Genomic DNA, 22,667 nt, shown 5'->3' on the forward strand with positions numbered 1-22,667 from the left:
AACCTAATGAATGTGAAGTGGTATCTCATTGTGGTTTTAATTCACACTCCTTAATGTTTCATAACGTTGAGCATCTTTCTATGTACTTTTTGGCTGAGTGTACACTTCCTATACACTATAGGTAAGTCTATTCAGATCTTTTGTCCATTTTAAAATTAGATTCTTTGTCTTTCATTACTGATTTATAAGAGTTTTTTTTAATAATTGCAGGTACAAGTCCCTTACCAGATATATGATTTGCTCCTGCTTCATGGGTTGTCTTGACACTTTCCTGATAGTATCATCACAAGTTGTTACTTCTGATGAAGTCTAATGTATCTTTTTCTTTGGTGGCTCGTGCTTTAGGTGTTATACAAGAGTCCTTTGCCAACTGTAGAATCCTTTGCCAAATTCAAGGTCATAATTATTTACCACCTACATTTTTTTCTAATGATGTTATTTTAACTCTTACATTTATGCGGTTGATCCATTTTAGTTAATCTTTTAACATGAGGCGAGGTAAAGATTCAACTTCATTCATTTCTGTCTTGATATCCAGGCCCAGTACTATTAGTTTGTTAGAAAGACTACTCTTGGCCGGGTGCGGTGGTCTGTGCCTATAATCCCAGCACTTTGGGAGGCCAAGGCAAGCAGATCACCTGAGGTTGGGAGTTCAAGACCAGCCTGGCCAACATAGTAAAACCCCATCTCTACTAAAAATACAAAAATTAGCAGGGCATAGTGGCATGTGCCTATAATTCCAGCTATTAGGGAGGCTGAGACAGGAGAATTGCTTGACCTCAGGAGGTGGAGGTTGCAGTGAGCCAAGATCATGCCATTGCCCTCCAGCCTGGGCAACACAGCAAGACTCTGCCAAATAAAAGAAAAAAGAAAAAGAAAAAAGAAAGAAAAGAAAGACTACTCTTTCCCCCATTGAACTGTCTTGGTACAGTTGTCAATCAATTGACCGTAAATGTGAGGGTGTATTTCTGTGCTCTCATTCTATTTCCTTAATGTTTTATACCTGTCATCTATGTTCTATGCCAATATTTTTATTTTTATGTTAATCTAGAAGTGCAGACATCTATTTCTTGACTTGGTGACCCAGGTTAGTGTCATTTCCCTTAGACTACCAGCTCCGGTGAGTTCAAACAATGCCTACAGAACTTGCTTTGCACTGTGACAGGCACAGCCTACTATGGTTCATAAATCCCCTGCACATTACAGGGGAGTTACATTACAGGGAGTTACAGGATGCCTATAACTCAATGTCCCACCCTGCCAGATTCCCCTTATCTGAGAGCCACATCAAGCCAACTGGTTCACCACACACCCTGAAGTCAGAAGGTCATGGTTCAACATTATGTTTTAGACTTGACCAAACTGGCCTCTAATGAGGAGCTAATGAGAAAGAGATCAATGATAGGACGATCATATGTTAAAGTACCCATGTCCATGGAGCAGGGAGGGAGGGACAGAGAGAGCAAGAGAGAGAAGAAATGACAAGGAGACACTGAGAGAAAGGGAAGGAACTGGGGAATTGAGAAATGCGGGGAAGAATTGAGGAAGGCTTATTTAAAATTCTTATCAATCACCTGACTCAGTACCCCCTAAAGCTAGCATAACTATAGGCTGCTCAAAGCACAGGTGTGGGTGGCAGAGAGGCCCTTTATCAAACCTGCCTCTGCTCCCTGCCAACCATGTTGCCTTATGCAAGTAACTTCACACCTCTAGGCCTCCATTCCATCATCTGTCAAATGGGATAATAAGAAAATTGCCCTCAGGGGATAAGTGTGAAGATTAAATAAGTTAATGCTCTTAGCCCAGGGCCTGGCACAGGAAGATCAATACAAATAGTGCAAACTATAAGAGAGTTGAATAACCCCCTACTAGCCTCACCACCAACTGAATAAACCAGTGGACCTCGAATGAACTTCGTGTGTATTAGAATCTCCTGAAAGGCTGATTGACACAGATTGCTGTGCTGGCTCCCCAGAGTTTCAGGTTCTGCGCAGGTCTAGGGTGGTGCTTCTAAATTTGCATTTCTAACAAGTTCACAGGTGATGGTGATGCTGTTCTTCCAAAGGACATATTTTGAAAACCACTACTCTGAATTATGAAGGATCAAGAAAACAAAATGCCACTTATTGGCATTTTAAATTCTCAAGTGAAAAGTCTTTAAATAAAAGCCCTAATAACTGATCCTGATATAGGCACCCTGAACCATCTGGAACTCACTCATAGAAAGGAAAGGTGACTTTAATTACCAATTTCTGGAATGTAAAAATACAATCAAGCCTGGTTGCCATAATAAAAGTGTCTTTTAAAGACATCATTTGACTGGAAAGGAAGAAACCTGAAGCAACATGTAATAGCAAATGTGCATTAAAAACATCAAATGAGGTTGTCTTTATCATGGAATCATGTTCACTGTCAACACAAGTGCTCGACTGGGGCCATTGAGAAAAGCTTTTTTCTCACCAAAGTCTTGCAACAAAACATACTAATAAAATAATGCTTACCCATACAGGAAATGCGTTGTCTGCTGCCTACTTGGGAGGGGCTATAAATAGCTCCTTAGAGAACATTGTTCTATAATTAGCTTTCACTTCAAGTGAATTATGTGTAATGAATTTCATATCACTAGATGTTCTTCCTGGGCAAAGTATATTGCAGATTACGTATTTGTTAGTGTAGAAACTGAACAAACAGCATTGCACGGAAGTCAGAGAATTTTTAAATGAAACAGAGATGGAAACTAAACTAGGAAATTGACTGGAAATGCCCATTTGGCGTGTACGTGCTTTTACAAACAGACGTGTGCAAACACATTAAGTTATCTCTTCATAGTTCAGTTAAACACGCAGGTGCTGAGAGCAACTAAAGACGATGGCTGCTTGAGCCTCCATATAGCTGTTTCTCTGCCCTGTTCTTAAAGGGTGTTCCTTGCACTTGTTAGAAAAGTGCAAATCTCAACAGTTTGTTTGAGCCTCCACGAAGGAGGGCCAGGACAAACACCTGAAAGAGCTGAAGTGGATTCTTCTACATTCAATGTACTCTAGTTCCAACTCCACAGTGACTTCTGAAATCCTCTCAGCTAACTGCAGGAACTAAACACCTCCCATCCTTCTGGTACATTTACAGTTCTCCCACATTTGCTGCCCTCGCACCCTCCTCCCCCCACAACTCCCAGCACCCTGGTACACAAAAGACTTTCCTTCATTCTATTTTCTACATGTTCTGAAATCGGTGTCCCTTCTGCATTCCATAGGTTCCCTCGTGATGGCTGATTGGCTAGGATGGGGTCGTTTAAATGCCTCCTTGGAGCACTCACAATTTTGGCCAAGCATTGAGAAAATGTTCCTGTTTCAGCGAGAAAGGCTACATCCCTGGCCACTACTTTAACCAGTAGGATGACCAGAGGTACCAGCTGAGCAAAGCCCCTGCCTTGGGCTGACCTGCACTGGCCCCACGTTCTTGGGCCAAGAGAAGCAGGCTTGACCTGCCCCCAAACTTTCCATTTAATAAGAGAAACTTGCATCCTTTCCCAACCTAAGGCCCTGAACTGGTTTGAAGATTGCATGTGTTTACAAAAGAACACTCCCATCCAGTCTGTTGCCAAAGTCCAAACAGTGCCCTTGGTGAGATGCCAGCATGCCAATAACCCATGTATCGACCCACTGACTTCATTTCTTTCTATGAATTATCAGGACCTAGTGTTGCTCTTTTGCCAACCCAGTCCTTCATCCTGGAACTCTATTTCAAGCACTTGGAAGACAGCCGCTTTAAGAATGGAGTAAAGATATTAATAACTGATGCGTTGAGGGGAGGATGAGAGAAAACAGAGACAAGAAGTGTGTAACGCTGCTTTGGTATCAGTTCGTTACCCAGCAAGATCTCATGGGGAGTGAATGATGCCATGAATATCTTTGTGTTGGCATCAGATGTGGTGATGTGCTGGGCTGGGTGGGAGAAAGCCCAGGCTTGGCAGTCATCAGAGTCAGATTCAAGTCCTTCTCTGCCTTGCATTTGCTAAGGGACTGAGGGCACCTTGAGCTTCTAAGTCGGATTCCTTATCTGCCAACGGGAAATAATTAAACACTTTTTTGTACAGGACCTCATGAAGATGAAATGAGGTAATATAAATACCTGGCACATAAGTATTAGATAAATGTCACCTTTTATTACTGAAAACATTAAGTAAAACATCATTTAAAAATTCTCTTATCTAGACAATGGAATAGTATTCAATGCCTTAAAAAAGTGCTATCAAGACACAAAAGACATGACAGAACCTTAAATGCATACTACTAACTGAAAGGAGCCAATCTGAAAAGGTTACGCACCATATGATTCCAACTCTATGACATTCCAGAGAAGGTAAAACTATGGAGACAATAAAAAGATCAGTGGTTGCCAATAGTTATTGGGGAGGAAGGGATGAATAGGCAGAGAATAGAGAATTTTTAGGGCAGTGGAACTATTATTCTGTATTATACTATAATGGTGGATTTGTGTCATTACGCATTTGACCAAATATACCAAGAGTGAGTCCTCATGTCGACTATGGACTCTAGGTGGTTATGATGTGTCAATGCATGTAACAAACTTACTACTCAGGGAGGAGATGCTGATAGTGAGGGAGGCTGTGCATTGGGGAGCGTATGGCACCTTCTGTATTTCCTCTCAGTTTTTTAGAGTCAAAAGCTGCTCAAAACAATAAGGTCTATTTATAAAAATCCTCTTAGAAGCAGATAGGTTATAAAATCACACTTTATTGTTAGAGAAAATGTATAATCCCTCAGGGGGGCTTAAGCATAAGGAAATATTATTCTCAAGTGCCTGTACTGGTAATAATCTCACCTCTTTTTCAGATCTGTGCGTATGTATGTGTTTACACATACACACTGCTGCCTCCTGCAGTGTTCTATTTTATGAAGCTTATGCAGAACCAGCACATCAAGGTGCTAACCTTGATATTGGTTCTTTTTCTTTTTTTTTTCTTGTAGAGATGGGGTTTTACCACATTGTGCAAGCTGGTCTCAAACTCCTGAGCTCAAGCAATTTGCCCATCTCAGCCTCCCAAAGGGCTGGGGATTACAGGCATGAGCCACTGTGCCCAGCCTAACCTTGATATTTGATAAGTGTTTCTCAGTCTTTCTTTCAAAGGTACTCTTCATAAGCCTTGGCCTCTGAGTTAGTTTCCAATTACTGGGTCCTAAGTCCTCTTCTTCATGTTTATATGGACCCAACTTCCCTTTGCCTTGATAACTACAATTTTCTTCTCTAGCATAATGTTATTCTACCCAATGGTGCATGGTATAGCATTGTGTTTTATTTTTCTTTTGAGTTTTGAAGCAAAACTGATACTCAGAGGTAAGAATCCACAAATGGGCTTCTGGGCATTCACATGAAAGAAGAGGGCCTTCCTACCTTGTGATTAACTAGAGAAACTGTGCTAACATCTGGCATGGAACGCTGCTCTTATTGTCTGTTCCAAAGCTTGTGCTGAAGTCACTGAATGTATATACACAAGAGTCCGAAGCCCTGGGCTAGTGCTGTAATTCATACAGCAGCCCACACATTCTTGCCCTTATGTAATACCACGAATGAACACCCATAGTCACCCAATACATATTTTGAAAATTTAATGTATCCACATTTTAAATTAGGATACGCCACAGATTCAACTTCTATGATAGAAAAGACTATCCAATTTGACTGTGAGAACTTTGAACTATTTTACTGATTTCTCTAAAGACTGATATAATTGACTGCAAAAATTTTTGATCCTCCCTTCCATACATTTTGATTCTTTGAAAAATATCTGGGGTTCCTGATATTTTTCATCAGGCAACATTCAATCAGTAAAGCCACGTTCTTTTAAAGGACCAATGACTGGGACCCTGAGAGACCATCCCATAACTGGCCATGCAGTTTTGAAATGGCTCTTTTCCTCCATGCTGCACATTTTGAATAATGCATGAATTATGATCTATTGTAGCTTGGCTTTGTTATTTGGTTAGTGAAAAATCCAAGCACCAATGCCACCTCTTCCAAGAAGCTCATCCTGAATCCTTCCTCGGCACCCATGGGGCATCTACTTCTGATTTGGAGGGCTTTCCTGGCCCTAGCTCTATTTTGCTTATGTTTATGCCTGCCTCAACATTGTAAACACTCTGTGTACAGAAACTGCCTTAATGTTCCCTTGATCCTTCACAGGCCAAGCCCAGCCTGACTCATGGCAAACCTTCAACAGATGTCAGTAAAAGGAACTGAACTGTCAAATGCATAGAATGAACATGGGGTCAACTCTCCTCTGCAGCTCTCTTCTGTACATGGGGGAAACGGCCTAGTTTAACTGGCTTCTGTGCTGCAGAATCCACTCTGCCTTATGGGCAGATAGGATATGTGGCCTATCTTAGAGGTATCCTTCCCACCTGGGTGGGTTTAATATTAGGAGATGGGATGGAATTTGGAATAAATACGACAAACACATACACATCATCTCCAAGACTAAGAAGGCAGAACCCACATTTAGTTGGGGCATCTACTGGACAACAGAGAAAGAGAGACTACAGCAAAAATACTTTTTGCACAGCAGAATTATATGATGAGTTATTACTACAGGACATTTCAGGTTTCCTGAAAGATCATTTCATGATTGTTCAACAAGTTCCCAAAAGGGAGTAGGGGAAGGGAGTTGGAATCTCTTCCAAAGCAAAAAAGGAAGGGAGGTGACTTTAAATTCTGCTTTAAAACCGGTTAGAAGTACACAACTTCAGCCTTTAGTAATATTAGTCATGGCCACGCTCTAAAGGCAGGGTGAAACGTACTTGCCTGGAGGAAAAGCACAGGGTAGAAAAACAAAGCAAAATAAAATACATCAGAAAAAAACGTTTCTTCTTTTGGAAAGGGAGGGACTTCAAAATCATGACGGGCCAAATGCCTCCTCCTCTTTCTTGAAAAGCCCTCCAAGTCAGAAGCAAGCCTGAGAATAACAGCTGCTCTTAGGATGCTCAAAGCTCCTTGTAGCTGATTATTTTTCAGGAGGAGAATTAGACAAAAATAATACAAGTGGGAAATAAAGAGAATGACCTACTTTACAGGGGGGGAAAAAGGAGCTCTGTGTGAGCGTTTTGATCTAATTGACGGTGTGGGGTTGCATGCCCAAATAAGGCGCTGCTGGTCGGGTCTGCGCGGGAGAGGGCACGTCTCAAACTCGAGGGAGAGGATGACAGCGAGAGGAATCGCGTCAGGGACGATCCCCAGTCCACTGTAGGGCCTGGTGTGCTCGGGGCAAAGGCCCTAGGAGACCCCTTCTGGCCACAAAATCGAGTATGACAGAAAAGGGCCAGCGGGGGCGCTTTCATTCCAGGGCCACTTGCCGGGATGTGCAAGGGAAGGAGAGACGTCTGGAAAAGGCTGCCGCGCTCAGAGCGCAGCGCCAGGCCAGGCACCTAAGCGATGTCAGAGAAGAAGTGATCTCGTGGGGGGCGGGCAGGGGGACCCTTCCCCTCCGCCGGGCTTTCACCGAGGCGCCTCCCCGCTGTGAACGCCGCCGCCCGGGTGGAGGGGAAACCGGCCACGGTTCTGGCCCTCAGTGGGGCACACGGTCTCCGGTTTTCACCCGGCTCTGGTTGGAGTCCCGAAGGGCATAAGACAGCAGCCCTGGCTTCCGGGGACTATTCCTGTACCTCTGCCTCTGCTTGGTGTTTGCGGGAGCCTTGGTAAAAGCCTCCCTGTTTCTCGCTCGCGCCTCTCTCCAGCTTCTCTTTTTCTTGGATTCTCGCCTGTCTCCTCCCACAGAGGGAAAAAAAAAAAGGTCACGTATGTTTGGAAAAATATGTAGGTCAGTGGAACATTTCCTGCACTGGTGCAAAAGGAGAGGAGGGCAGCGGAGAAGGGGAGGGAGAGGCAGAGTGGAGCTCCGAGTGCGCGCTCCTGGCCGCAGCCCCACACCCTACGTACCTCTGCCGGGGAGGGGGGGCAATTAGCCGGTTCCTTTCCATCCTTGACCCATTTTCCGAACCAGCTACGTTCGCCTTAAAACAGGCACTGGTTATTCCTCCCCAGCAGTCGCTGCTGTCCTTCTGCGAGCACCGCTCACCCGCATCTCCCCCGACCCCCGCCTCCCAGCTGCCCCCGGGCCGCACCCCCGCCGCTCACTGAGAAATCGCAGTGGTCCCCGCAGAGACGCGCTATGTACCCTGGGTCGAGACCCGCGCGCAGTCCTGCCCCTGGAGGACAGTGTGGAGGGGGTGACAGTCGCGTGTTCGTCCCCCTCTCACCCGCCGCGCGGGATAGCAGGGTGGCTGCCCGCACTGCGAGGGTCTGCACTAGGCGGGGGCGGAAGATTCCTTGTTCCCCCTGAGTGACAACTTTAATGGGACCTCGGCTGGCAGCCTCTGGTCCACTTGCTTCTCCTCCGAGCCGGCTCACCTGGAGGCACAACCCCCTCGCCCAACCCCGACCCCGCGCCCCAGGCCCGACCCCGCCGCGCTTCCCTTGCAGCCCAGCAGAGGTGGCGGCGGCCTGGGGACGCGCGGGTATCTGCGCCGCCCATGGAGGCCAGGGGTCTAGAAGCCCGGGGGTCCGTCTGCCTGCGGCGCGCGCCGGGGGGACAAGTCCCAGGCTGGGTCGGGGCCAGGAGAGACCCTGCAGGCGGAGGCAGGCGAGGGAAGGAGCGGCGGGGGGGGGGGGAAGAGGAGGAGGAGGAGGAGGAGGGGGAGGAGGGGGAGAAGGGGGAGGTGAAGAGGGAGGAGGGCGGAGGGAGGAGGCTGGGGAGGAGGCAGAGGCGGAGGCGGCTCTCCCCGCCGGCTCTGCGTACGGAAGAGTTTGCCGCGCGAGCAGCCGGCCTCCCGCAGGAGCCTAGGGACCCGCGCGGCTGCGGCCCAGGAGCGGCGGCCGCGGAGCTCGGAAACCCGCAGCCGCGGCGGCGGCGGCGGCGGCAGCAGCGAGAGCAGCGCCTCCCGCCGCCGCCCGGGAGGAGCTCGCAGCGCCCGCTCGCCGCCTAGGCTCCCAGCGGCGGCGGGAGGCGCGTCTCCCTGGCCCAGTCCGCGCCCGGCCCCGCGGGGCCGCTCCGGCCCGCTCCGAGGTAAGGGGCCGCGCCTGTGGGCGCGGGGGACTCGGGGTGGGGAGTACGTGCGCGCGGGGTCGCAGGACTCGGTCACCTGCTCGTCGGCGTGGAGGACGCGCGGGGGCGGAGGGGCGCTCGGAACCAGGGGCGGTCTGGCGCGAGGCTGCGCGGCGCCGGGGAACCCGGACGCGGAGTCGCGGAGAGGTGGGTTCCCCCCCACCACCCACAGGCCGCGTGGGGCTTCGCATCTTGCAGGACGGTAGCAACTGCTGGGCCGGTGGGTTCCGGGCGCGTTTCGATGCAGAAGGCAGAGGACTGGGCACCCGAGCCTCGGAATTTGGGGGTCCTCGGGATGTCCGACGGGGTGGATAGTGATCGCCCTAGGGCAGCAGCTTTAGGGATTGCCCGCTGTTCTCTTCGAGCCCCATCGCGCGACCCCCCGAAATGTCAGGCATCCTGGACCCCTGGAGAGCGCGGCGTGCGCGTCCTGGGCCCGCGGTCTCTCGGAATCCCTAGGTCGGAATTGGTTCCGGGCGGGATTGGGTGCGGAGTTGGCGCCCCCAACCCCAGTGCGCGCAGAGAGCCTGCAGCCTGGTTCCTCGCGTCGCTTGCCCTCCTCGGGAGCTCCCCAGGTTGGATGTCTGCGTGTCGTTTTGTGGAGAGATGGCCCCTTTCCCAGCCGAGGAGGGACGCGCCTTTGACCTTTCTGAAGAGCTGGGCAGGTCGGTAACCAGGGAAGGGACAGATACCACAGGGCTAAATTCAAAACCAGCCCCGCTCCTCTGCTTGCCACTCCTTAATTGCTCAAGGTAAGAAAGTTTGTTTCAGCCCTGTGATTCATAAATAATTAGTAACTAGTTTTGTTGATTAAGCAAGATGGAAACCTTGAATATACACACGCACTTCCACGAAGTCTAAACACTCCCGAGGTTGTATCAGGGAGGCTTTAGTACGGAAAGTTAGAAGACGTGGAGTTCAACAGGTGTTCAGGAGGGTCCCGGAGGGGAGTTTCGTTTTTACCCACTGCTTTGGCATCCACCCCAACCTCATTAAAGTGGTTAGACTGTTTTCTTATAGGTAAAACATTGAGTACTTATTAAATTAACTTAATCAGCAGAGATGAGCTAAACCGTTATGATCATTTAGAACCCAAACCTTACTTTTCTTAATAGGAAGGTTTTCCTGTTTAGACTTCCCAGGTAATTAGCTCTAAAGTAGTTCCCAGCAAGACAGCTCTGCCAACACCTCTGTCTCGCTCACGGTAACTTGGTCCCCATCAGTGAATTGACCAACTAATTATGGCTTGCATTAAACACAGAGCTGCCCTCCTTGGGAGGCACCTTTCACATTCAAATGCACACACTAGCTCCATCTTTCTGCCACTAAGATGTCCTTAAAGGAAAAAGTTTGCCAAAAATAACCCCCAAATAAACAGTGTAATGTTTAAAAGAGTTATCCTGACCTGCGCCACTATTTTATAAAAGCAAAAAATCAGTGTTTCATTACAGCGCTAAACCAGGGCCAGTAGAAGTATTGGTATCTCTCAGCAGTCTACTTAAAGATTTAGTTAAAAATAAAGTGTGCAACATAAAGACATTCAGTAATTATCTTCCATCTCACAGAGAGATGTGAAGTGTGGCTTAGAAGAATTGTAAATGCGCTGCTTTTAGCCATTTTCTTCTTCGAAATCGATGCCTCTATTTATTTGCTGATCTGTCCCACCGTGCATAAATGTAGAATCGGTTTTATTCTCACTGCTTCCCAAAGGGGCTCCTGTGGAGGTGAAAGAAGGGAATACATTGTAGAGGAAATATGTTATTAATAAAACGTTACCCCCCAAAGAGTTAAACAAGCCAAAAAGAACAAGCGAGCCTTTACTAATTAGTGGTCTGATAAGAGAGTGTTCAGATGGTGACTAAATAATTGATCTTTATGTAGGAAACAACAATTGTTTTTAAGTTCATTCGGTTATCTTAAAACTTTTGGACCCTTTAACAAAATTTCTGGCTGTTTAATAATGAAAATGATGAAAATGATGATAAAAGATAACACACGTCACCTGATGTGTGCCATGTTTAAGCTGAATTCACCTTATTTTTTTAAACAATCTTTCTTAACTCTTGGTGATCTTTATAGCTCACTCAACACCCGCAACTTATTCTTAGGTTAAAGACTGAAAGTTAATTTCTTCACATTAAAATAATAAGGCATGAATATACTTTTTAATATCACAATCTTTATATGTTCACTTTTTTTAGAGTCTTGATTTTGAATCTTAAGAACCGAAAGGGCTAAGTCTTCTTTCTTAATTTTTAAAACAAGCGTGTGTTTCGTTCTTTACAGGAATCATCAGTTCTCCCAATGTGATCGCGACACTGTCCTGTGCTAATTCCATGCACGCTGTGACTCCTCTTTCCCAAGAGAGGTCAGATTTCGAGGTGTTGAAAATAGCCCAGTGACTCAGTATTCTAGGCTGCTTTATGCCAATGGTTTAATTGGCTGCATCATAGCAAGCATCTAATTGAGTTTCACATTTAAATAGTGGATATGGTAGTTGGTGCATTGTTTGCTTACAGAAATGTCTGATTAGCATGTTCCTGATCCTCATTCTATTTGTAGCAAAGATGGGAGGTCAGGGACTGTCACATTTCATATTCCCCACAGTGTCTCATCCCGATGGGTCCCTGTTCAGAATAGATGCTCAGTAAATAGGTGTGGGAAATGAGCTGAATTGTTAGTGATCACTATCCAAAGGTTAGAAATTTCTGAACGCTAATGGGGTACTTAACTATGAGTAATTCTATTTTAAATCTCAAGGTGATCATGATGAATAGTATCTCAGAGCACTAAATAAACATGTATTAAATATGAGTGTATGTTTAAAAGGGGGATTTTTAATGCAGTCTTTAGCTAAGGCACTACTGCTTCTCACTTGAATTCTTTAACTGAGATTATAGACGACTTGGCATTTTAAACAAAGTCATTTCTAAGGTGAAGTTCCCCCAGAGACCACTTGAACTTTTGCAAGTCTTGAAACAATGGGTGGTTCCATTTGATGGTTCAGAATAGAGAGGAGAGTGTTGATCTACACTGGTATGAAAAACACTCTGTATAAGGAGACAGAGGATGCTGGATATTGTACTGCCTGAGAATCACCTGGGGCCCTTGGCGAATGCAGATTCTAACTCAGGACACCTGGGAGAGGACCTGAGCTGCATTTCTCACAGCTGCCAGATGCTGCACATTGGCAAGGTTCTGGGGTGCGCTGAATCGAGTTCAGCATATTTACTGAGCATGTACTACCTAGAGAGCCCAGATGATACAAAAATGAGAAGATAGGTTGTACCTGCCCTTGAGGAGCTAACAAGATGAGGTGGCAGGGAGAGAGAGAGGGATTGGAAACTGAAAATGAGGTTCTGGGATGCCATTCTGCAGGGTGATGGCCAGAGAGGGACCCAGGAAAAGAGAGTTGCTGTGAGGGCTTCCACATTGCTGACATTGACCTGTAGTTACATTTGAATGGAGAGCCTTGTGACTTGGCAGGAAATAAAGTGCAGATTTTGAAGTCAGACAGACCCTGGGTATCCTCCCTGCTCAGCTATGGGAATTTTTAACCTCTCCCAGATTCAGACTCCTTGTCAGAAGAACAGTGCAAATGATGCTTACCTTGCCAAGTTTGTAGGATTACCAGGAAAGGACGCATGTTAGGCCTAACAAAAGTGATTGCTTGTATTGCTGTTGATAAGAGAGAGGAGGCTGGAAAGCAAGGAGGACGAGGAGGTTACTAAAATATGTTCCATGTAGTTCACCAATTTAGAGATTCGATTTGGTTAAGCAGAAAATCCAAGGCCGGCTATGGAGAACCGGGCTAGAGCCGGAGGGCAGGCAGCTGTGGAAGTTAACTAGTGGCAAAATGGAATTACCGGGAGCATGCTTATCTCCACCCTCCCCTGCGGTCCCCTGGCTTCTGGTTAGCTTTGTTGAAAGCCCTTCCTAGGATATTTTCATCTGTTCCTGGTACTTAAGCTGTAGGTTCTGTTGATCAAGACTGCTAGCGGCAATCAGGCGCTCTTTAAAAATATAGTGGAGAGGGCAAACACCTCTCCCCTTTGAGGGGCATTGGTCTGTTCCTGGTGGGGCACTTTCTAGGATCAAAGCCATCAGTCGGTCTTTCCACTATAGTACGAGTTACTTGAAACTAGTACAGGCCATGTTGGAATTCACCTGGGGTGCTTTTTATGCTTCACACTCTGAGATGATTCCTTCCTTCTGCCATCTAGGAGAGATGGATATTCCAAGGCAATGGTGTTCTTCACTCTGATATTAGGAGGGGTCATCTGGGTGGCCCTGAAAATACTTGAACCAGCATCACTCTGTTTTTTTTTTTTTTTTGAGACAGAGTCTCGCTCCGTCGCCAGGCTCCAGTCTGGAGTGCAGTGGCACGATCTCAGCTCACTGCAACCTCTGCCTCCTGGGTTCAAGCAATTCTCCTGCCTCAGCCTCCCAAGTAGCTGGGACTACAGGCGTGTGCCACCATGCCCAGCTAATTTTTGTATTTTTAGTGGAGAGGGGGTTTCACCATGTTGGCCAGGATGGTCTCGATCTCTTGACCTTGTGATCCGCCCAGCTCAGCCTCCCAAAGTGCTGGGATTACAAGTGTGAGCCACTGCGCCTGGCCCCAACTCTGCTTTTTAAAAATACATTTTGGTATTCTATTTATTATTTGCAAAGGCAATTTCTTTGCTACCGCTTGCCTTCCAAGCTCCCTAAAAGTAAACCTTGAAAACCAAGTTCTAAGAGGATGACAATGGCAGTTTGATGTTTAGGAGGAAGGAAAAGTAGAGGAAGCCGTGGAGCCAAGGCAGGCCTGGGTGAGGGTGGAGACGAGAGAGGGAAAGGAAGGCATCAAGCATGGGAGTACTAGGACAGAAATGAGAGCAGTGGCGGGGGCTGAAGGAGGGAGGCTGGGCCCCAGGACCCAAGTTGTGGACGTCGCTGCTTTGCTGAAGGCCATGGCAGATAATGTTCCCAGACCACTGAAAATCATCCAGGCTTCCAGAAAAACGCAAGCCCATCTACAGGCAGACAGGTGACAAGGTAACAGAACCTAGCAGCATGATTCTTCTGGCCTCTTCTGAGCCAAAAATGACATGCACAATTTTATGAAGGATATTTATGTCCCTTGGTGGTAAAATATTAAGAGCTTGAGGTCTTCTTAAAAATTATTGTTTTTCTGTTTATAAAAATACATCGTTTTTGGAAAAGATAGAAAAGAAGGAAGAAGACTCACAATTTCAAGATATATTTTCCATTCAGTGTTTTTTCTGTGCATTAAAGTATTTTTATATTAGTTTGTCTGAAAAAGCACATGGATATAATCTTGTAAAAATTTTCAAATAGCACAGAACCATTTCTAGCAGAGAGAAAAAAATTCCCTTCATCCCTGTGGCCTACCCAATAATCATCCCCCCAGCTTTTATTTACCTAGCAGAAACGGGATTTTGTACAGTAGACTGTCATCCCACACCTGCCTCAGGACGTTTATCTGATCGGCCATGAAACTCTGGTGAGGGTAGGCCTGCTGCCCTTGCCAGTGACTGGCTCAGGGTGAGCACCTGTTCTAGCCAATACAATGTGAGGGTGGTCTACTGGGAGGCTTCTGGGAAGGTTTCCCTGTCTTAAAAGAGGCAAGGAAGGAAACAGTCCTTTCCTTCCACTGGATACTGTGATGTGTGGCCATAATGCCTGCAAACTGGGCAACCGTCAGCCACCAGAGGGGCTCGGCCAGGTCTCAGCCGACCTGTGGAAGAATGCAAAGGTGAAGAAGGGAGGGGGGCAGGCGGTCTCCATGGTGCCCTTGACCTTCCGGATTACCCAAGGAAGAGTCTGTTTTCGAACATTTATGAGATCATGAAACCATTGCCAGATGAAGCAAGCTGAATTAGGTTTTCTGTTGTAGCCAAAAGCATCCCATAACTCTCCACCCTTCTCAGGAGGTAATGACTGTTAACCATGGGGCATGTTCTGCTGGTCATTTTTGGTGCATTTACATATACACACGCATACACTTTTAAAAACTAGAACTCATTTTATGTATATTATTTAGCAACTTAATATGGCATGGATTTTTTATGACATATCTACTTCCTTATTTTTAAAGGCTAAGAAGTATTATTCAGAAGTACAAATAGGACGTAATTTATTTAACCCATCCCTATTCATAAACAATCTGCTGGGTTTGTTTCCATTTTTTCACTATTACAGTTTTTGTATTAACTTCCTTATCTGTATATCTTTGTGTACATTTCAAGATTTTCTAGGTCAGGGATTACTAGGACTCCTGGGTAAAGGCACATCTGTTTGAAATATTGATAGATGCTGCCAAATTGAGGACTAAAACAGCTATGCCCATTCACCTCCCCACCCACAGTGTGTAAGGGTGCCTTGTCTCCATGTCTTAACTAACATGAGATATTTTCCAGCTTTTAAATCTTTTTTTTTTTTTTTTTTTTTTTTGAGACGGAGTTTCGCTCTTGATACCCAGGCTGGAGCGCAATGGCGCGATCTCGGCTCACCGCAATCTCCGCCTCCTGGGTTCAGGCAATTCTCCTGCCTCAGCCTCCTGAGTAGCTGGGATTACAGGCACGCGCCACCGTGCCCAGCTAATTTTTTGTATTAGTAGAGACGGGGTTTCACCATGTTGACCAGGATGGTCTCGATCTCTTGACCTCGTGATCCACCCGCCTCGGCCTCCCAAAGTGCTGGGATTACAGGCTTGAGCCACCGCGCCCGGCCTTTTAAATCTTTTTAATGCATTTTCACGTTTGCGATAATACCCGTTTTATAGTTTTCTATTCTGGTTGTTTGTCTTAACCCGAATATAAGCATTTTTCCATGACATTAAAAATTTAATGTAAACATAATTTTTTTGGCTGTATGATAGTCAATTATACTTGTTTTTGGAGCATTTCAATGATACGTGAAGACGCAAAAAATATTTGAAATAGAGGTTGTCTATGAGAATTAAGTGGATATGATGGACCTTGTATTAAAACCAAAAATTTCCTGGAAATGGTATTGGGAGACACACCCCTCCAGTGATATGTTTCCAAGAAGACCCTGAGGAGATGGCCTTCCAGGCCTTTCTCAATCCAGTCAGATGGTAGGCTGCCCCCAAGCATTTCTAAGAAGCTTTGTTGCTTTTGGAATTTATCAGATTTACAATCAGACGGGTTCTGAATTCAGTTCTCTGAATGTACAGTAGTTACACACTTTGTACATTGCATGAGACATAGCTGAAAAGTAAATTTGCTGTATTCTTTGAATTTTTTTTTCAACTTTTATTTTAGATTCAGGGGATACATGTGCAGGTTTGTTACCTGGGTATATTGCATGATACTGAGGTGTGGGGCATGAATGATCCTATCACCCAGGTACTGAGTATAGTACCCAGTAGTTGGTTTTTCAGTCCTTATCCCCTGGCTCCCTGCTCCCTCTAGTAGTCTTTGGTGTCTGTTGTTGCCATCTTTTTGTCCACAAGTACCCAATGTTTAGCTAAGCGAAAACATGCAGTATTTGTTTTTCTATTTCTGCATTAACTCACTTAGGATAATGGCCTCCACCTGCATGCATGTTGCTGTAAAGGACTTGACTTCATTCTTTTTATGGCTGCGTAGTATGCCGTAGTATATAGGTAACACATTTTCTTTATCCAGTTCACTGTTGATGGACATCTAGGTTGATTCCATGTCTATTGGACATGGAATCACAATTGCTATTGTGAATAGTGCTGTGATGAACATGTGAATGCATGTGTCTTTTCGGTAAAATGATTTGTTTTCTTTTGGATAGATACTACTATCAGTAGTGGGATGGGTGAGTCAAATTAGTAGCTCTGTTTTAAGTTCTTTGAGAAATCTCCAAACTGTTTTCCACAGTGGATGAACTAATTTACATTCCAGCCAACAGTGTATAAATGTTCTCTTGTCTCCACAGCCTCTCCAACATGTGTTGTTTTTGACTTTTTAGTAATGGCCATTCTGGCTGATGTAAGATGGTACCTCATTGTGGTTTTGATTTGCATTTATCTGATGACTAGCGATATGGAGCATTTTTTCATGTTTGTATGTCTTCTTTTGAGAAGTGTCTGTTCATGTCTGTTGCCCAATTTTTAATGTGGTTTTCTGTTTTTTGCTTGTTCAATTGTTTAAGTTCCTTATAGATTCTAGATATTAGACCTTCATTGGATGAATAGTTTGCAAATATGTGCTCCCATTTCTGCAGGTTGTCTGTTTACTCTGTTGACAGTTTCTTTCTCTGTGCAGAAGCTCTTTAGTTTAATTAGGTCCCATTTGTCAATTTTTATTTTCATTGCAATTACTTTTGAGGACTTTCTTTTCCAAAGCCAGTATCCACAATGGTGTTTCCTAAGCTTTTCTCTAGGATTCTTATGATTTAACTCTTACATTTGAATCTTTAATTCATATTGAATTAATTTTGTATATGGTGAAAGATAGGGGTCCAGTTTCATTCTTCTGCATATGACTAGCAACTATCCTAGCCTCACTTACTGAAGAGAGAGTCCTTTTACCATTTCTTGTTTTTGTCAACTTTGTTGATGCTCATATGGCTGTAGGTGTGTGGCTTTATTTCTGGGTTCTCTATTCTGTTCCATTGGTCTATGTGTCTGTTTTTGTACCAGCACCATGCTGTTTTGGTTACTATAGCCTTATAGTATAATTAAAAGTTGGGTAATGTGATGTCTCCAGCTTCATTCTTTCTGCTTAGGATTGCTTTGGGCATTCAAGCTCTTTTTGGTTCCCTATGAGTTTTAGAATGGTTTTTTCTAGTTTTGTGAAAAATGACATTGATTGTTTGATAGAAATAGCATTGAATCTGTAGATTGCTTTGGGCAGTATGGGGATTTTAACAAGATTTATTCTTCCAGTCCATGAGCATGGAATGTTTTTCCGTTTGTTTGTGTTGTCTATGATTTCTTTCAGCAGTGTTTTATAGTTCTCATTGTAGAGATCTTTCACCTCTGTGGTTAGTTGTATTCCTAGGTATTTTATATTTTAATGGCTACTATAAATGGAACTGTGTTCTCTTTTTTTTGAGACAGAGTCTCACTCTGCCACCCAGGCTGGATTGCAGTGGTGCAATCTCGGCTCACTGCAACCTCTGCCTCACAGGTTCAAGCGATTCTCCTTACCTCAGCCTCCCGAGTAGCTGGGACTACAGGCACGCAGCACCATGCCCGGCTAAGTTTTGTATTTTTGTTAGAGATGGGGTTTTGCCATGTTGGCCAAACTGGTCTCGAACTCCTGACCTTAAGTGATCAGCCCACCTACTAATCCCAGCACTTTGGAACAGTGTTCTTGATTTGGCCCTCAGCTTGGACATTATTGGTGTATAGAAATGCTACTAATTTTTGCACATTGATTTTGTATCCTGAAACTTTATTGAAGTCATTTGTCAGTTCTAGGAGCCTTTTGGTGGAGTTTTGGGAGTTTTCTAGATGTAGAATCATATCAACAGCAAAGAGAGAGAGTTTGATTTCTTCCTTTCCTATTTGGATGCCTTTACTTTCTTTCTGTTGTCTGATTGCTATGTGGCTCTTCCAGTACTATGTTGAATAGAAGTGGTGAGAATAGGCATCCTTATCTTTTTCTAGTTCTCTGGGGGAATGCTCTTAAAAATTTTTCAGTTCGGCTAGAGAAGAGAGGAAAGCAAATGAAATGGATAAAACTTATAAGAAATGTTAATCACTCTTCAGACAGGGGCACATTTGATAAGCACCACTCTTGTGCGTGGACCTCTGATTATCCTTCTACTTCCTCACTCCTAAGTGATAATGCATAGCCCAGGAACACTCGCTACGTGCTGTCCTCCAATAGGAAAGGAAAAGGCAAGATGACAAAAGAAAAAAACCTTCTCAGAGTCAACAGACACCAAGAAAAAGATACCTCGAAAGCAAACAGTCTATCAGTAGACTTCCTGGGGATATCATGAGGCAGCCAGCATAGTTCTTTGGTCTGTTGCATGCACTGAGGCATCCCAAATATCCTAGTGCGAATAGAATTATTAGTCATCAAACTACATGCAAAAACATGACAGGTGGTAGAAGAAACTCTGAGAGCACCAAGAAATGAGGATGCCTCCATTTTTTATTAATTTTTATGAATGTCTATATTTTTAGCATACAAATGCAAACATTTGTTCTCCTTAATTCAGACAGGTAATTCCATTTCAAACCCAATGGCTAGTCATGGTTCTCTGATGTGAGCTGGAGTCCTTTTGGAGTATTTTCACAAATAGTCCCCATCAGTAGAAGTTAGATCTGTCTTTAGTGTTATATAGAAACATCCATCCATTATTTTTTCAATCTCGGAACTTGATGGCTTCAATTTTCCATTATTCCATTATGGAGGGTGAAGACTTGTTTAGAAGTAGACAGCATCAATAGGTCTACACAGGTCACAGGGCTAACTGCTGACCGCTGCCTGTTGACAGAGTGTTAACAGTAAGGGAGAGGAGGAAACACCATCTTGTAGCTGAAGAGGTTTTTTGAGGTGGGTTGTAGTGAGGACAAGGGAAAGCCAGTCTGGCTACTATGTTGATCTACCAAATTCTGTGTTTGGGCTGGGCACAGTGGCTCACTACTGTAATCCCAGCACTCTGGGAGGCTGAGGCGGGTGGATCACCAGAGGTCAGGAGTTCAAGACCAGCCTGGGCAACATGGTGAAACCCCTTCTCTACTAAAAATACAAAAATTAGCCGGGCGTGGTGATGGGCACCTGTAATCCCAGCCACTTGGGAGGCTGAGTCAGGAGAACCCAGGAGGTCAGAGGTTGCAGTGAGCCGAGATTGCACCGCTGCACTCCAGCCTGGGCAACAGAGCAACGCTCTGTCTCAAATAATGAATAAATAAATAAATAAAAATAAATAGTTTGTTTGCCACATCAGCACTTCCATTTGTGTTGTCTATGAAAGACATGGCATACAGTATCATCAGTTACTGTACAAGATGCCGGTTTCCCGGGAGATCAAGATCCGGTAGCAAACACGAGGAAAACTTTAAACTCCAAGTTGTGGGGTGTGTGTGGCAGAGTGGGGGCAGATATATCAGCTGGAACCTTGCTGAGAATGATTGCTGCGCAGCTCCGTCTTCTCAGCTCATGTAATGACCAATAGCAGATGGCAGTTTTTATGTGACCTCTCCAAGGCCTTCTTAATGGTCAGAGAGAATTTTCCTTTTATGGCCTCCCCCCTTTCCCCTTCATAGCATTGTTGGAGAGAGAAATTCATTCACAATTTTGTAGAGGTTTTATGATCTCTCAGGCCAAATAAAATCTACTTTCATTTGATCTGAAAAGGCACCACTTTTGGAAACTGTCCAGGGGAAGCACAGGACCCCTGGATTTGGAGTTCAAGGTGGCCTTGATGAAAATAGACCCCTCTCTTGCATTTTAGATCTCCTTCCTTCCTTTTCCAGTCTCTCAGACCTGCAAACCCATACTCCATTTGCCTTTGTTTGCTGTCATTTACGCCTTAGCATGCCGATTCTCAGCTCCAGGGCCCCCAGTCCTTAACTTGCTCTTCAGTTATTCCTGGGATGCTTCCTCGCAAGGCTCCAGCTGCTGGCATCATTGCTCTTGTCCCCATGTGTGCATGTGATTCTCATGACCAAGCTGGGCTCTGGCTGGGCCTGCAATCCCCCCTGAATCCCCGGCACCTCATGCAGGGCAGGCATTCTACTACATTCCATGGAAAGAATGAGAGATGGACTGTGCTGGTTCCTGACTGCCAGACAACAGATATGAGCCCCTCAAAGAGAGTCTAAGGAAACTCACAGCACCCTGAGCCACCTGGGTCTGCCTTCCCTCCCTGGGCAGGTCATTCATCATCCTTGTCCCCTGATTTCTATAGAAACCTGCTCCAGCACTTACCTGGCAGTTGCCATGCTGCACCTGCCCTGGCCATTGTTGGCTCCTCCTCAGCCAGGTCCTACTGCTATTGCTGGACCAGTTCAGGGAGTCATTTTCCTGGTGCTCTGCGAAAATGGAGATTCCTTGGGCAGCAAGGTGGTGTGCGCCAGTATGCACCACATCTGTTTGGGCTTAGGCTCTTTGGTATATCCACAGTCCCTCAGTGGGAGTTGTCGGTTAGTCTTCCAACCGTGCAATAGGTTCTCCTCTCGCCATGCCTGGGCTAGTAGCATTCTCACCACAAGAATGCTGCTGCTAGCCCACTTAAAAGACCTGGATTGGCCCCTGCCTGGCAAAGACCCAGGAACAGTGGGGGTGCCTAGTGCAGGAGACATCATGCTTAAATTATAAAAGGAATAGTTAGTTCTTCTTGGGCTCCCAGTTTCTGGGAAGCTGTGCCGTGTTTGCGTGAGTTAGCTGTTCAAAGTGGTCAGCTATCTAACCTCTCAGTACAGAATCTCCTTATGTTTCCCTTGTGCCATGTGTCTAAGCACTTATATCTGTGAAGCAGCGGCATGTCGTTGCCCATTTTGTACTTCTTTGGGTGGTATCATTTGGATGTGCTTCCCTGAGGCGATGTCTGTGTTTTCCAACAGCTCAGACTTTGGCAGCTCTTGCATATATTGCAGCCTGTTTATACGAGACACCTATAAAAACATTCAGCCTGTGCCATGGGTGTGCCAGCAATGCCCTATGACCTAATTTTAAATCACAGTGTGTGAGTGGCCATCACCATATGGGCCAGGGCACTTTGAAATGGTGTAACGAGGACAGTGTTTGGCCCATAGCAGAAGGCTGTCACACCCTGATATGGTCACTGTGACCAATTGACCTTGGCAAGTTGCATAAACCCCAAGCCTCAGTCTCTTCATCTGTGAGAGGGAAATATTAATACTCGGGATGAGAATCAAGAAGAGAGAATGCTTGTTAAAGAGTTTTGGCTGGGCACCGTGGCTCACGCCTGTAATCCCAGCACTATGGGAGCCAAGGCAAGTGGATCACTTGAGGTCAAAAGTTTGAGACCAGCCTGGTCAACACAGTGAAACCGTGTCTCTACTAAAAATACAAAAAATTAGGGGGATGTGATGACAGGTGTCTATAATCTCTGCACTTGGGAGGCTGAGGCAGGAGAATTGCTTGAACCCAGGAGGTGGAGGTTGCAGTGAGCTGAGATCACACCATTGCACTCCAGTCTGGATGACAAGAGCAAAACTCCATCTCAAAAGAAAAAATGCTGTTATTGATTTATTACTTGCTGCTGTGACCAGTTCACTCAAACTCTTGCACACCCAGCTAGGTAAGTGCCAGCCTCAAGGTGTCTTCTTCTTGAATGAAGTACTTGTTTGTTTTCAGATAATGTACATTCTAGTAATTAAAACCCCAAACGTATCCCAGTGTTCTCTTGAAAGCTAACGTAAAGGCGGGGAGGGAAGTGAAATACTTCCATTCTAGAAGCCAAACACTTTAGAATGTCTTGGCAGTTGCTTAGGGCTGCACAGTTTGCTTTTGAAAGCTTTTGCCATTTATAAGAGCAAAGTACCCTGATAACCTTTTGTGTCTGAGATTTCAATCAAAATCACATAGCCTCTGTGCATCCCGTGGATTCTGAGATTTTTATGGAA

The 22,667-nt window shown here is 45.2% G+C and overlaps 1 protein-coding gene across 5 annotated transcripts in view; it reads left to right on the plus strand.

Moving 5' to 3' along the window:
* The first annotated feature begins 7,819 nt into the window (after positions 1 to 7,819).
* NPAS2 (neuronal PAS domain protein 2) overlaps positions 7,820 to 22,667 on the plus strand; it is a 171,553-nt gene continuing 156,705 nt past the window's right edge. The window contains exons 1-2 of one of the 5 annotated variants that reach the window (XM_012477639.2): positions 9,794 to 9,867; positions 11,402 to 11,483. In XM_012477639.2, coding sequence (XP_012333062.1) covers positions 11,452 to 11,483 — 32 coding nt within the window. In that variant the 5' untranslated portion in view covers positions 9,794 to 9,867; positions 11,402 to 11,451. Of the gene's footprint in view, positions 7,832 to 8,803; positions 9,077 to 9,730; positions 9,868 to 11,401; positions 11,484 to 13,895; positions 14,156 to 22,667 lie in introns of those variants that run through there. The other 4 variants (XM_012477642.2, XM_064371435.1, XM_012477637.3 and 1 more) reach the window with 4 other exon arrangements.

This window comes from Aotus nancymaae, unplaced genomic scaffold, assembly GCF_030222135.1.
Source record: "Aotus nancymaae isolate 86718 unplaced genomic scaffold, 86718_ANA_hifiasm-v0.15.2.pri h1tg000131l, whole genome shotgun sequence".
Classification (NCBI taxonomy): domain Eukaryota; kingdom Metazoa; phylum Chordata; class Mammalia; order Primates; family Aotidae; genus Aotus; species Aotus nancymaae.